Source organism: Rhinolophus ferrumequinum, chromosome 2, assembly GCF_004115265.2.
Source record: "Rhinolophus ferrumequinum isolate MPI-CBG mRhiFer1 chromosome 2, mRhiFer1_v1.p, whole genome shotgun sequence".
NCBI lineage: Eukaryota > Metazoa > Chordata > Mammalia > Chiroptera > Rhinolophidae > Rhinolophus > Rhinolophus ferrumequinum.
In genome coordinates this window covers 83,587,875-83,603,563 of record NC_046285.1, presented here as the reverse complement: position 1 = coordinate 83,603,563, position 15,689 = coordinate 83,587,875, and the positions used below count along the sequence as shown (strand labels likewise).

General features: G+C 35.4%; 1 protein-coding gene across 5 annotated transcripts in view; it reads left to right on the top strand.

Moving 5' to 3' along the window:
* MME (membrane metalloendopeptidase) overlaps positions 1-15,689 on the top strand; it is an 89,924-nt gene that overhangs the window by 39,335 nt on the left and 34,900 nt on the right. For all 5 annotated transcript variants that reach the window (XM_033125367.1, XM_033125378.1, XM_033125359.1 and 2 more), the window contains exons 9-14: positions 8,735-8,869; positions 10,853-10,954; positions 12,785-12,921; positions 13,031-13,124; positions 14,278-14,406; positions 15,174-15,272. In XM_033125367.1, the coding sequence (XP_032981258.1) occupies positions 8,735-8,869; positions 10,853-10,954; positions 12,785-12,921; positions 13,031-13,124; positions 14,278-14,406; positions 15,174-15,272 (696 nt within the window). The remainder of the gene's footprint in view (positions 1-8,734; positions 8,870-10,852; positions 10,955-12,784; positions 12,922-13,030; positions 13,125-14,277; positions 14,407-15,173; positions 15,273-15,689) is intronic.

Below are 15,689 nucleotides of genomic sequence, written 5' to 3'. Positions count from 1 at the left end.
CGATTTCTTTTATGTAAGTGGTGAAGAAGTTGTATACATTCCATTGGTTAGAACATTGTCATGTGGCCACAACTAAATGTTAAGGAGGCTGGGAAATGTAGTCGTAAGCTGGGTGCTGTGTATGTGCCTTATTAAAATTGAGTTGATGGGGAGAGAGGTTCCATTACTAAAAAGAAGTAGGGGTGCTTAGATATCAGTGACATTTAGCAATCTCTGCCACAGTTTGCATCTACTGGCCTGGGAAATACTATATCTGTAGCCAAATAACAGTGGTGATCAAATCTAGGGTCAGTAATGTGTTTATGGAGACTATGGATAAGAAATCTGAGGTTCAGAGGTTTGCCCTAGAACACACAACAAAACAGTAGTAGAACCACAGGTAGAACTTTTGTGCCTGTCTATTGCTCCTTCCAGTTCATCTTTCCAGCTTCATAAGAGTAGTATTTCATACTAGTAGAGTTCTTTAAATAAGAAAATGATTTAGAAAACTCAGCAGCATTGGCACTTACAGTCTGGAAGTTATTATCAGCTCAAATTAGGTACTCGCAAATGCTCTGAATTAGACTTGCAAATAGAATATGCTTGCGGCCTTGCAGTCCCTCCACAACTATGGCTATTGGTCACTGCACTCTTTCCTGCTAAGCTCAGACCTCAGAATCCTTCTCTACTTAGTCCTCCAAGCAACCTCCTTCCAGTTGAAGGCAGTTGGCATATAAGAGAAAATATAATTGTCATCCTGGAAATGCGTAATTACTAGAATAGTTCTGTACCTTTCCCCTCTTTTAAAATTTATTCTTTTGGGGTGGGGGGGAAAGGGGAGAGATCCATGGAAAAAATTCCAATTTTCTCCTTATATCCCCCATGATGTTTGCTACTCTTTCCCAAACACTACTACGTGTGATCCCTCATTGGGTTTCCTCTGCATTCCCAGCCAACTATCAAATAAAAATTAATTCCAGTTTTCAATTATTCTGCTATCTCTGAAAGAAGTCAACTCTTTTAAGTATTTTTTCTTAGTATTTTATTGCTTCTTGGAGAAAAAAATGGTGAAAAGGATAGGACACCAACAAAACAGCACTGAGTGGAGAAGTTAGAAAGCTGGAAGAAATCTTAACATCATCGATTCAGTATATCACTGGTCTTCATTGATTTGCTCACCTATAAGCTTTTATATGTGCTGTTTCTTTTGCCTGGAACATTTCACACACACACATGCCCAGCTCTCTTCCTCTTCTCTTACCCTTTAAATCTAAGTTTGAATTTTGCCTCTTCATGAAGGCCTTGCCTGTAACATTTGACTAAATGAAGATACCTATATGTTCCTATAGCACATGGGTTTCTGTATACTTTTTTTACTTAATGTCATTTTTTTTTTTTCTAGAAAACTGTAAGTTTAGTGGGAGTACTGTCAGGTCTCACTTATCCTTTGCTTTATTCCCAGGACCCACTTTGGTTGGAAATTATCAAATAAATATTGCTGAATCAGTGGGTAAATAGTTGAGAGGGAAATGGTGGGGAAGAGAGGGAAAAAAAGAGGATAGAACCCAGTCTCTTAGGGGTCCCTTCTAGTTCCTCACCTTGATTCTTGGGGAAGAATGCGCTCTAGGGCATCATAGCTAATGGAATGCCTTTCCTGAGCATCTTACAAACATCTTATAAACCATGTATCCCTTTTCTTCTTTTCAGTCTCCAGCTGTTTCTCTGCTACAGTCAATTTGCCTGAGATAGTCACACATTCAGTGAGTCTTATACTTTTGCATTCCACGTTAGTTCATTGAAAATAACCAAGAGAAGTTTTGAGGTCTGACATGAGTTCACCAACTTTTTCAACAAAAGAGGTGCTCGGTCTTTGACTCAAGAAGCCTGGTTTCTTTGCCTGTCATTCTCACCAATGATTTTCAAACTATAGTGTGGAGTCTGGTTCTGCAGATGTGCCTCAGGGGTTGGGGAGAGTCATTGATCAAAAGCACCCTAATCATAAATCTCCTTAATCAAAAAACATTACCTAAGCCCGTTTCCCCAGGTCCTTTTTGATCCCGTTTTTCAGAATATCCAGCTCATCCAGGGAATCTTCTTCCATAATTCTAAAACTTCTTATGAACAGTGAAAATAGCACCTCCAGTTACAAAAAAAAAAAAAAAAAAAAAAAAAAAAAAAAAAAGCCCATTCTACTTCACAGAAGCATGTTTTTCACTTTCGATACCCTAGGAATGGAATTGTTGTGTTGTGATATTTGTATGGCATTCAAAACACAAAATATCTTGTTTCATTATACCACGAGGTTATGAAAATAGATAATGCATTGTTTTCAAGCACCTCCTTCTTTGAAGACAAAACCTACTTTTCTCTTATTAAAAGGCCTTTCAAACCTGTTATGCGCTTTTATTTCTGGCAGTTTTAAATGTTATATTTTGAGAAATGCATGGTGTATTCCTCTGGTTATTGTTCTAAACTTGAATACCTGAGTTCCTTTTAGTTTTCTGTACTTTCCCTTTCCCTTAAAGAGGGAGCATATCCTAAGGCAATAGGAACCCAAAGATTTATGTTCTTATTTACATGACAGAATCATATGTTTTCTTCAATAATTAAGGTTCCTCATGCACAGACTTTAAGAGCTAAATGGGACATTAGAGGACATAGTCCAACCCTTCATTTTTCAAATGAGGGAACAGAGACCCAAACAAGTAAAATGACTTGTTTAAATGCCATAGATCACAAAATTCATGTGTCAGCTAGGAACATTAATTGCAAGCAATAGAAACCTATTCTGATTAACTTAAAATTACAAAAAGAAAAAAAATGGTTTTTGTCTGTCTCACCTAACTATAAAGTTCTAGGGATGAACCAGGCATGGTTGGTTCCAGAGGTTCGATTGAGTCATCTTATCTTTTCTTTTCCCATTCTCAAGGTTCTAGTTTCTATTGTGTTTGGCTTCCTTCTTTTGCATTTTGTCTCCATGTGAATCAAAGATAACCATTGGAAGCTTCAAAATATAGAAAAAAAGAAATTTCTTCTCTCCTAATGACTATCAATTTCTCAGAAAAGGACCCTGATTGGCTCTGCTCGAGCTATATGTTCTTCTCTCAACCAATCACTATGTGATTTATCAGAGAACTAGGTTCTCTGATAAATTAGTTGGTAGTGCCAACTCATTTCTATGACTCAGGAAGGGAGGCCCCTTGGTCAACAGTTCTACCAAGAGGAAACAGAATAGAGGGTTCTGTTGTGAGAAGATAAGGAGAAAACGCTATTTATTGTAGCCCACCTTACCATTTTCTGTCTCCTGGTTCCCAATATAGCTTTCCTTCCAGATGGTGCTATTTCCACAAAAAAAAACAACAACCTGAGAGCAAGTCTCATTTAAAAGTAATAATTAAGCCAGCTCATGTTAATGACACAAGTTGCCAAACAAGACTGAATCAACATTATCTTTTATCATCTATAAAAGTTTATAATTTAAAACTGTTAACTCAGTGTTCTGCAGGCCAAATATTAGGTAGAAGACCCTATAGACATCTGTGTGAATACCAAACAAATACATACACTGAAAATTGACATCTTACCAGTTTGGATGTACCTGTGTGTCTCTTGTTGTGTAAAGTTTCCTTTTCTAGGAGATAAATAGAACTTCCTAAATGTCATGGCAGAAGGAACTGTTCTCAAAATGGGTTTATCAAGAAGCTATCATCCTGGATCTCCCGTGTTAAAGATATAGAACCTGATTTCTTCTGAGGTGTTCTGATGATCTGAAGCGATGATTTAATGACACACTACCTTGAAGGACAGAAGTAGTGAGATATAAAACAATTCTACTCCTTATAAGGGTATAAATTTCTATGCTAGGAAAATAATATGAAAGAAACACATGGCCCGTAAAAAATAATCATCCTATTCATGGAAGTTTAAAGTGGAACCAATTAAATGCTTCATGTGAGAAAGTACTTGTATACTGATTCCCTGAAAGGAATGATGGCTGTAATTTTCTTGAAAAATCACCCACCTTCAGAAGAGTCTCTGAACTCGGCACTGAGAATGAATTGGCATTGGTCTCAAAGCTTCCTCTTCTCTACCTCTTTAGCCCATCAGGGCTGTTATCTTGTCCTCCTTTACAAAGAAATCTGTAGGTGAGGAACCCAAAATGTTTGAGTGTAATTGGGTTATAGATATATTAATGGTCTGTGCCTGAGTAGGTAGAGAAGGCAAGGGTAATGAATGGTTCCCAACTTTGTGTGTGCAAATGACAGGGTTCTGTGTAGCCACACCGTCATGTATACATACTTCAGGAAAGTCCACCATGATTGATTTTACTTGTTTATACATCAACAAAATATTTATTTGAACAGACCATTTCAGGGCTAAAAGAAACATGAGAAAACCACTGGTCTAGCAGATGAGAGCCTGAGGAGGTGAGACAAGGGTTAAAATAGAAGCTCTGGTATGTAATGCTGTGGAGCCTGGCAGGGGTGAACGGTGTCAGAGTCGTGAAGACATTTAGAGCTCTTAGAAAAACTGGGGGTTCATAAAAAATGAACACGTTTTAGGCATGAAGATAGAGGACTTGGAACATGGTCAGAATGGTCAAAACCAGAAAGAGATGGCCCAGGGGCCAATATGTCTGACTAAGGGAAAACACAGACCAGGGAAATTCTCGAAGCTGTGCCTACTCAGGAGACAGCACAAGTGGAGATTTGCAGTCCTGTAGATGAGCAGGTACGAGCTGGAACTGACTGAAACCTGGAGAGGATTTTGTTTGCACGCTTACCGAAATACAAACTGAGAGCAACTGCTCTAGACTTGGGCTGAAAATAGAAGTCTGATGACATAGGAAATGAGTGAAACTTACTTACGTAGTATACTTAAAATTTAATTTCATTTTTTTTTTCCATTCAAAACATGTTCATTGAGCTTCTACTGTGTGACATATTTTTCTATGCAGTGGGGATACCAATGAAACAAGGCAGGAAAGGTCCTTTTCCACATGGAACTCATGTTCTAATGGGAGGAGCTAGACAACAAAAACACAAGTAAATAATTTAAGGAAATAAGATAAATGGAGATAGTGTTTTAAAGCAGCTAAAACAAGGTGATATGATAGTAAGTGAATTACTAGGATAAGTGGATAATTTAGATGTAATTTGATTTGGTTTTTAAAAAGATCACTCTGACTGCTGCTTGCTTGACTTGATAAAAACAGATCCTACCCAGGAAACTGCTGACCTCATTTTGTCCTTTCCGGACACCAGGTAACTGAAAGTCAGGAAATTTCACCCAGGTCAGGTTATCTGTATTTAACAAAACAAAAATGAGCTTTTTAACTTGAGACTCAGTGGCTACGACAAGAAAATTGTTTGAGATCGACTGAGCCAAGTTTGTAAAAAGAACTACATGCAGCTTCCCAAACATATGCAGCAAACCTTAGAAGTTACACAGTAACTTCTCATGAATCTGCAGCTTCTCCTTATTAATAACCTGATGAAAGTTCCAAACAGTCCCCATGCTGTTTGTGTTCTGTGTTTCTCCTGCTCAAGTCTCTCTGTGCTGGCAGCTGCATGCTCCCTGATATGCTGCTGAAAGTGGGAAAAATTCCAAGCCTTTTTGATAGGAAACATATCTTCCTTGCTTATGTCTTCTGCGTGTTCCTCTTTCACAAGAAAACTTTGTGTAACGTTATTAAGTATCCCCCAGTATCAGTGGTAGGAATAGTATAGTTCTGTGACTTTTCAGTCACTTCATGCTTCATATTATATCGGTTTTCTTCCTAAAAAGGAGAAAGCAGAAAATTGGTAAGAACTGGGTGTCCCAGAATAGAATCTTTGGAAGTGAAACTCCTGATGCATAGGTTGTTGGCACACAAAGGTACCAAATATCAGCCAATCTGACTGTGGAACTATCTGTTTTTCACTGGGTCTTGCTGTTACTCATTAATAAAGATACTCAAGTTTGAAGGACAATAGTTAAATGGCATCGCTCTCTTTCCCTATGGCAACTCCAACAAATATCAGCTTTTTTCCCAAGTGGAAGGAGCCCAACTTCTGAAACGTATAAATACCATCGGTTGGTCCTGCAAAATGAATAGAGTTTTAATTAGAGTAACAATTCATGGTGTTGGTTATTGATAAATATCATCTCATTGAGATTGTGTCATTTAAAAACTCACAAAACTGCTATTATGGATTCTATCCAATCATTTATCATCTTTGGACCTGCTATTTATAAGCACTGGGGTTTACAATGTTTTATTTTTAATGGAAGGGCTACATAGATATTTAGACATTTTTTGTGTTTGTTTGTTTTGTTTTGTTTTGTTTTGACATAAAGGAGTCACTACATCAAGGCTGCAACTAGGCTGCCTTGTGACTCAAAGAAGATAGGTGACTCTGGCCCTTCTCCTAATAACTAATTGCTGTCTTAGTGACAAAAAAGAGAAATTGAATTTCAATTTTAAAAATATTCTGGCCAATGTACTATTTAAATGTTAAAATATGTGTTGATTACCTTTTCCTCAAATCATGACAATTACTATCATTTGGCATTTTACATAACTAGATGTATCTCCAGGAAGAAAATTAGTACCTTAAGGTAGAATTATATCTCGTAGAAAGGATTCAACAGCAGCAGTAAGCCTGGGTTCTGACAGCTACTATATAAATTTGGAAGCTGGAAAAGTCAAGATACAAGGCACATGTTTTAATCAGTCACATTGGAATAGTTGCCAGGTAATGGAGCTCATTAAAGGAAGTAGTAGTGTGTTCCATGTAGCTGTATAAATATTTAAGCCTCCCAGAATCTGGTGCTTCCAATTTTCTGAGTAACTTGACCAGCTCAGCTGACCAGAAGCATCATGCATACTTGTCTCATGCCACGTTCCATAGTCTTTAGATACATCCATAAGAAGAAGATACTGGAGTAAAACCAGTTTGCAGAGTCAACAAAGTGCAAGAGAGCATTCTTTTTAATTGTTTTCTCACCTGATTAACAAAAAAAAGCATCACGTAGAGTAAAAAAACTCAGTAGGTTGATGTTGGAAAATTCAAATCACCATTTCCTTCATAGTCAGTACTAATTCCCTGCTGAATGCAGATAAATTTATATGATTTGAAATACAGTTAATTCAAAACACTGCATGCTTATATTTCACAATAGTTGCTCCCATGAGGTATGAACTTAGACACATTTGTTTACTTCAATGTGAAACAAGAATTCTGATTACCTTTGAGAAGAATGGAGTTGACAAAAATACACATAAAAATATTCTATTATCCTGTTACCTTCATGATTAGGTTTTTCAATACAAACTCACAGCTGAAAAATAGTGTGTTCTACTGAGTAGCAGATCCACAGATAGAGATGCTAGCCAGACAGCTCCAGCATCGCAGGGTATCCATGAAAGAGAGAACCCTCTCCCCAGGGAACTGTTTTTTTAGCATTTAGTAAAGGTCATGGAATGCCAGTATCTAAAACTTACTTAAAGGTGTCCTCTTGACTTTCAAATTGATAAAAACCCTGTACATTTTGCTTAGATTATTGCTTGATAAAATATTTTCATCTCCTTGTAAGTTTTATGTTTGATCCTCTTAATGAGTCACTCTGTAAATTCAGATGTGCCTTTGCATTCACAATGAATGTAAACAGACCCCATCACTGACAGTCAATTAGCAGAGATATAAAACCCTCTTGAAATTGTGGAAGTGTTGAGCGCTGTATAGCCTTCCTTTGTATTTACCTTATAAACAAGTCTTAGAAGCATACAAATGCCATCTATCCCAAACTTGTGTGACATGGTTTTCCTAATCATGCTTGGTTGTCGTCAAGCTGCTGCTGGGAGCTTGAGTTTTGAGTAAATTTCAATGAGGTGGGATCATCATTCATTTTCATTGTTGATAGGTAATAATGGCTAAATGGCAGTGGGTTGAGATTTATGAAGGTGGCATTCAATCTCCTGGAGTTGATGCCACTCTGAACTTGAATAAGGCATTTATATATTCTGTAAAAGGTTTATAATGTAACTAATTTGTAGCTTACCTTCACAAAGTTAAAATGTTTGGGAAGATAAAATGGAAAGAATTTGGATTCTTAGAAGAAAGCTGATATCCAAATCTATGCTATCTCAGAGAGAAATTTCATAGTAATGGGAGCCAAGTATGGAATGAACTAAAACCCACAGATTTGTGTTGGAGGAGCTCATGCGAACACAGCCTCGTTGAAAAAAAAAGAAAATTGCTTTGCCAGAGGAGACAGATAAAAATATCCTGATGATATTATATGGGTTTGTGGCCATCTCTTCAATGAATAGTTGAAAAAATATACATATATGAACAGACAAAACTTGAGAAAAGGAAATTTGGTAAAGGAATATATTATTATTAAAGAAAAAAATACTAGGTTATTGCTTACCAAGTGTTTTGCAACTGCATTTTTATTAAGGCAATATCATAACTTTAAAATAACTTGATTAAAAATTGAAAATTACAAAATCTCCATAACCAAGCAGTTATAAATTACTTAGTGCTTTCAAAGGGATACTTTATTGTTTTGCTCTAATTCAAAGACACGTTGACTTTTGCAGAACCTGTGCATGTCATTTCTTTTAAAACTTAAGAAAGGATTTCTATTTTACTGTGCTTTATCTGTTACTAAAAATTAATACTGAGTTGAAAATAAATTTTTAAGTTAAAGCACTGTGATGAATATTTAGAATGTTTGACAGCAATTTATTGTTATTTATTTCTTGCAGGCTTGTACAGCATATGTGGATTTTATGATTTCTGTGGCCAAATTGATTCGTCAGGAAAGAGGACTGCCCAGCAATGACAGCCAGGTTTCTTTGGAAATGCGTAGAGTTATGGAATTGGAAAAAGAAATTGCCAATGTAAAACACATAATCTATGATACAATGAATAATGTTAACCACCTTTTTTTATCTTTCTTCACTCTATCGTATTTTAAGAGTAAAAGGTGCATTTCCTTAACCAAGAGATAAAAATGCATAGCTCAGTAATGGATCGTTGACTTTAAGAGGACCTTTGAAACTGTAAAATTTTATAGTAAACTGGTTTCTGACATCCAGTCAAACATCTAGGTTTGACAAATATTAAACTAGATACACTTAATCACCTGTTGTAATTCTACTTACAGCCCAACTGTTGTTGAGATGTCCTGGAAGCTCAGGACACGTTTGATTGCTGACTGTTCAGCAAAGCTTTTTCAGTCTTGATACTTACAACTTTACTTTTTCTTTTTTAAGTTTATAGTGATCACAGAGATTGTCTCTATCCCTTTGCTAAGAAGCATTAGCCCCTGAATGTGGCCCCATGTGATGTCACTGAGTTCAGACTGTAGGCTGCTCAGCTCAGGGGAGACCCTATAGGAGGAGATTATCAGCAAAGCCCTGGGGTGTATTCATGAATTTCCTCCAGTCCCACAGGAACCATTGGAGTCTGAGTTGGCACTTTCTTGTCTCAGTGACTGGGTCTGCAGTCTCAAGTGAGTGAATTCTCTTGAAGCAGGATCCAGGTTATTGATTCAACCCCTGGTCAATTTCAGTCTAGGATCCACCGAGCTCTCTCTGACATTGCAAACAACAACCTGCGCTCCTAAATCCCTGTCAGCTTGCCACTGTCATCAGAATCTTAAAGACTGAAGCTCTTTGAGGGCAATTTTAGCTTTCCTGGGGCTACATGAAGCCAAAAATCCCCAATCAGAGCAAGACTTGGCTTGGAGCTGCAGCTGGATGAATGGCAGTTTGATAGGTTACATGTGGTTCTGTGTTGAAAACAGAATTATTAGAGGAGAACAGTTTATGGCCCTGGATTTTTACCACTTGCACCTTCCCAGAGTATGTTCTCCTTCTATACGCTTCATCTCTGTGGTTGTTGTATCTTACCTCAGAATTATTTGTGTCTATGTTTTCTCTCTTCTCTGAGACTTTAAGATTGGGGCGGTGCCTTAGTCATCATTGAATCATCTATGTATCTCTAACAGTGTCCAGCTTATTTTTGCATGCAGGAGATGTTCAGTAAATAATTTTTTAAATAAATAAAAAAGTGATCTAAAGAGGAAATTAGAACCATTGTCACTGAAAAATAATCCTAATTTTAAACTTTTACCTTTTGTTGCTTCTCACTTAAAATTGCTTTTACTTACTTCAACCAGGAATTGGGGGGGGGGGGTTGTTAATGCAATTTTTTTTTTTGATTCAGTTAAAAAATAAAACTGGATGCTGTTAAGTATAGACCACTAAACTGATTAGGCAGCATGGGAGGAGAATCACAAAAGTAGAAGATGCTAGCACTCTCCTCAGATAATATGCAATCTAACTGTTCTATGTACTAGGAATTGTTTTTCTCTCTCTTGCTTTAAATTCTTGCAGAGACCATTGTAGTTTTTTTGTTTTGTTTTGTTTTGTTTTGTTTTACTGTCTGAATTTTAACTGGGACACTGAATGGTAGCGGTGGGGGATGGGAGACAGTATTTGATAAATTGGACATGACTATATTAAAAAAAGTTATTGTTATATGAAACAAACACAACTGAGCTGGCCGTTAGCCATAGAAGGAAGAAGGCCTGCAAATATTGCTTATGTGGTTTGGCAGTTCTCAAATATAAAAATATATATATATTTTTAATACTCAACACTGTAGCCGAATCTTGATAATTGTTACTGAATATACTTAAAATCTCTTAAATTTCACTTTCTTTTTGATATGACAAAATAAATTACAAAACAAGCACAGAATAGAACTTAAATCAAGTTATATTATACCTATACCATGTTTCTTTTTCCCTCAAATATAGTTATACTTTTCTAAAGAATTCTTAGTTCTAAAATAATGATCAAAAATTAAATCCATAGGCTACAGCTAAACCTGAAGATCGAAATGATCCAATGCTTCTTTATAACAAAATGACATTAGACCAGATCCAAAATAACTTTTCACTAGAGATCAATGGGAAGGTAAGTAGCAAGTTTTATGTATTCTCTTTGTGCCATTTCTAAAAATTATAATATTGAAATACAGTTTGTTAAAATTCAATTTCTTATTTATTGAAATAAATTGAACATCAAATGGACTTAGATGACACCAACCATTTGACTTCATGACAAGACCTGGAAAAAAACTATTTGAAATTTTTATGTTTATATTTAGTTAGAGGGAATTTCAAAGGGAAAAGTCCTTTCAAAGAAAACATTAAAACTGAAAATTCTTCTCAAAGACCATTTGATAGCCATCATACTTGGACAAATAATAAAAGCACTAAATTTCTTTTCAACTCCTAAAAAGAATAATTTATTCATAGAACTTGTTCTGTTCTTACCAAGGCCATCTATGGAGGTGTTCAGAGTAATAATGGAGAAATAGAACACAAGAAATAAGAAAAATCTGTCCCACAGATTCCATTTATAAACAGCAATTGATGTCTTTTTGCTTAGTTGTAATTTGTTAGCTAGTATCTAATTATCTCTTTTGGGGGCTGTTCATGTATGCTTGTGTATTAGTTGATACACACAATCGGGAAATAAAGCAATATCCATGGGAAAATCTACAAACTGTCACATTCAGTGATAGATTCTTTTTGGCACTAACTATAATAAACAAGAACTTTAAAAAAGCATAACCTATTGAGTTAATAGTTTCTCACATAACTTTTTAATATAGTATGTGCTTAATAAATATGTTTTGCAAGAATAGTCCAAATCATCAAAATATGTGATCAGCATATTGATATGTGTACACACACACACACACACACACACACACACACACACACACGGTGCCAAAAAAAATGTAGACACATTTTAAGAAAGGAAAAAACTGTCTTAAAATTGTAATACAATGAATGACACCAGCATTCATTTGATTAACACCATCTTTTGAGTGAACATCATACTACACATTGCTGCCATAATGCAATTCAACTTAGATAACATCTCTTAAAATGTGTACATTTTTTTGGCACCCCCGGTGTATATATAGTCATAGAGCCTAAAATATTGGTAATCTTAAACATTCTCAAGCACTGAAATGTGACATGTCAGCCAGATTTGCATGATCTCCACTTCTGCTGTTTTTCTTATTTCAATTGTGGTTGAATAACCACAATTCCCATTTAAAATATAATAGACAAGATTCCATCTTTTGGCAACTCCAAACCTAGTTTCCCAAGTATAAAAACTTCATACCTATAGGCCCACTGGTAGTTTAAAATGTGTTTTGTTTGGCTTTGTTGGACCATCTGTGATGGATGTATACCATCACTATACCTCTGCTTTGACTGCACTTTGTTTTAATTTACAACAGGATCTCCCCTGAGATGTATTACTGTAGTTGAATGGATTCTTTATTGATATCCACTTTTAAAAGATAAACATTAAAAAAAAGATAAACACTTTGTACCCATTTAAAATTTTTTTTGCATAAACCAAGGAAGTTTTATTTTCAAAGCTAAATTTTTTTCTTCTTTTTTTATTGGTTAGACCAAGAAGATGACATTGAGCCTGATTTCTAGTTGTATATTCTCTACGCTTTGAGGCTTTTCCTCTGTTCTTAAGTAGTTGGTTTAATTCTGCTATCAAAACAGTCATGACGCAGAACTAATTTTTATTGAAAACCATTTGAAACAATTGAGGAAAAATCCCAAACAACTATCAAACTGATGACTGTGATAATTATATTGTGATGCAACTGACATCCTCACCATGTCTCACCCCGTAACCATAACTGAGTGTTGGAATCAACAAGAGAAATCCATAATTACTAAATGTTTTGTGCCTGCTTTCTTCCAGTCATTCAGCTGGTCAAATTTCACAAACGAAATTATGTCAACTGTGAATATTAATATTACAAATGAGGAAGATGTGATTGTTTATGCTCCAGAATATTTAACCAAACTTAAAATCATTCTTAACAAATATTCTGCCAGGTAGGTATGTCAGAGTGCCCATGTCCTCAGAGTTTACATTTAATATCACTCTTTAGAAGCTTTACAGCCTCATCTTTTCTGTTGCTGGGTGGTGGGTTTTTTTATACAGAGATCTTCAAAATTTAATGTCCTGGCGGTTCATAATGGATCTTGTAAGCAGCCTCAGCAGAAACTACAAGGAGTCCAGAAATGCTTTCCGCAAGGTGAAGAAACAATCTCTCTTATCTTAAGACTTACAGCATAAAGAGATACATGGTTATGAAGGTGCCATGTACACTGCTAGAATGTGGTGAACTTTGCCAAGTGACAAAATGCCAAGTGTTGATTATTTTGCCCAAGTGTTGTTTAGCCCATGATGCCTAGAAAAGCCAGTTTTCATGGGCTTTGCCATCCTATGATTATCTACTGTGGCATCATGATTGAAATGCCCTGGAAGGATATGCATTTGGTTATGTGAGCAGTTCATGAAAGATACTGGCTTGGTTTTTTGTTATGTTAAAAGTAATCGCAGGGCTCTGTCAATTAACTTGATTTTACAGGTGCTCATAGCACACTAGATATACACACAGATGGACTACATTGACGTGGACACTCCACTGAGAACAAACCTACCTGGAGACAACCTTAAGGCCTTTTATTAGGCTGTACCTACATCTAAACAATCATCATTTAGACCTGTTGTGAGGAGAGAGGGCAGGAGGCATTGAGAAAGGAGAAATTGTAGCAAACATATTGGTTGATGTCATGGAAAGGAATTAATTCTAATTGATTGAAATTTTTTTATTTTATCCTTTAAAAGAAAATATAGACACATTTTTTAAATTAAAGAATGTAAAAAATGGTGTTTCGCTAAATTTTCGTTACCTAAGTTTGTCTCCTTATTGATTCTTAAATGTATACATATGTAGTTCTTTTAAGTATTGGAAGTTCAGCTAAAACATTAGAAAAAATAAGAATATGTTTTCTTATATACCAGATTTCTCCCGTTACGTTTATTGAACATTACTTCACATTTATGTTTATGCCATGGTAACAGTGTTATTTTTGTTTGTTTGCTTTGGGGTTTTTTTTGTTGTTGTTTTTTCTAAAGCTGTCTGGAAGGATATTAACTTGTAATAGCCAGAAGTTCTATTGGGATAGGTACTGAAAATATACTTTATTTTCAGATCGTATATAAATAAACAATCCAATTGTATTACATTTTATCATAGGCAACGACAACGTGCCTTGTGAGGAGAAGCAATGAATATTGCAAGAACTTAGGAGACATAAAGAATAGAGTCCTGTGAGGTTTATGCTCTTACCATGCTATAGCCGTCTACTGATCAAATGCCATTTCCTTTTGCTCTCCCATAGGCCCTTTATGGCACAACATCAGAAACAGCGACTTGGAGACGTTGTGCAAACTATGTCAATGGGAACATGGAAAATGCTGTGGGAAGGCTTTATGTAGAAGCAGCATTTGCGGGAGAGAGTAAACACCTGGTAAGGCTTTCAGCACAGTACACTCTCAGATACTTGTTTTAATTGATAGGCAATTACAATCGTCCATAATTTGGCTAAAATTTTATTAATTGTCAGAGAGCCTTTGAATTATAATTTACCATTATTTTCCAGTAAATCTCATCCTCCCTCCCCCAAGAGTCTGGTTATGTTTCTGATTCTAATATTGTTTAGTCTAAAGCCAACTGTCCATTTTCCAGAAGCAGTAGATTCAGAGTACCCAGTCACATGTTCTATTGATATAATCATTTATAAACTCTTCTATTAACAAAATTAACCAAGAATCCATGATTTCTTAAAAATCTGGAAGGTGAATCTGGGTTTATTTGAAGTGTAGGAAATGTACTCCATTTTTCATTGTTACTGAAATGAAATCAATGGAGCTTAAATATATGGTAAAAGAATCTATGGAAATGCTGCTTCATGCTTAACTTCAAATAGTAATGACAGCTAATATTTTATGTTAGTCCTTCTTTTATGATAATGGAAGCCATTACGTTCTAAACATGATTTTTTAAATGTGCATATTAAGGCCTATTTAATCATCAGTCTTGATAGAAGCAATATTGCTTTAAAAATATATTTATTCACATATATCCATTTGTTTAGGTCACAGTTGTCTATAAATTTACATTTATTAACATATTATTGAGTCGCATAAAGATAGTTTATAGCTCTATTTTTTTAAACTTTTGTTACAAAAAAAATATTTAATGGCCCAAATTTCTTTACTTTTCTTTTAATTTGAGGTTGAGGATTTGATTGCACAGATCCGGGACGTTTTTATTCAGACTTTAGATGACCTCACTTGGATGGATGCTGAAACGAAAAAGAGAGCTGAAGAAAAGGTAAAAAGCAAGACAGGGCTACCTATCAAAGAAAATTTTCTTTATAAGGAAATAATAACTTTTAAGAAACTTTGGGAAAAAAACATAATCAAGAATTGCATAAAATAAAAGCAAGCTCCTTCAGGATGTAATATTTCCAGGAACAGTTTTCAATGATAAAGATTTTTTTTTCTATAATTTTCACCTTTTATCTCTTGACAACCAGCTTCTACTCTCCATATTCAGTTTAAAACTGAAAGATCCCGTTTTCCTTTTTTTTTTTTTTAAGGAAGATTTCAGAAAACAAGAGGAAAATCTTATGTGAACAAGAAAAGAATGAAAAGATACTATCAGTGGTTCATATTTTTCCTCCTCTTATGAAAGATATCTTTCCGATATCTTTCATAAAGATATCTCATTTATTCTCAATATCTAAAA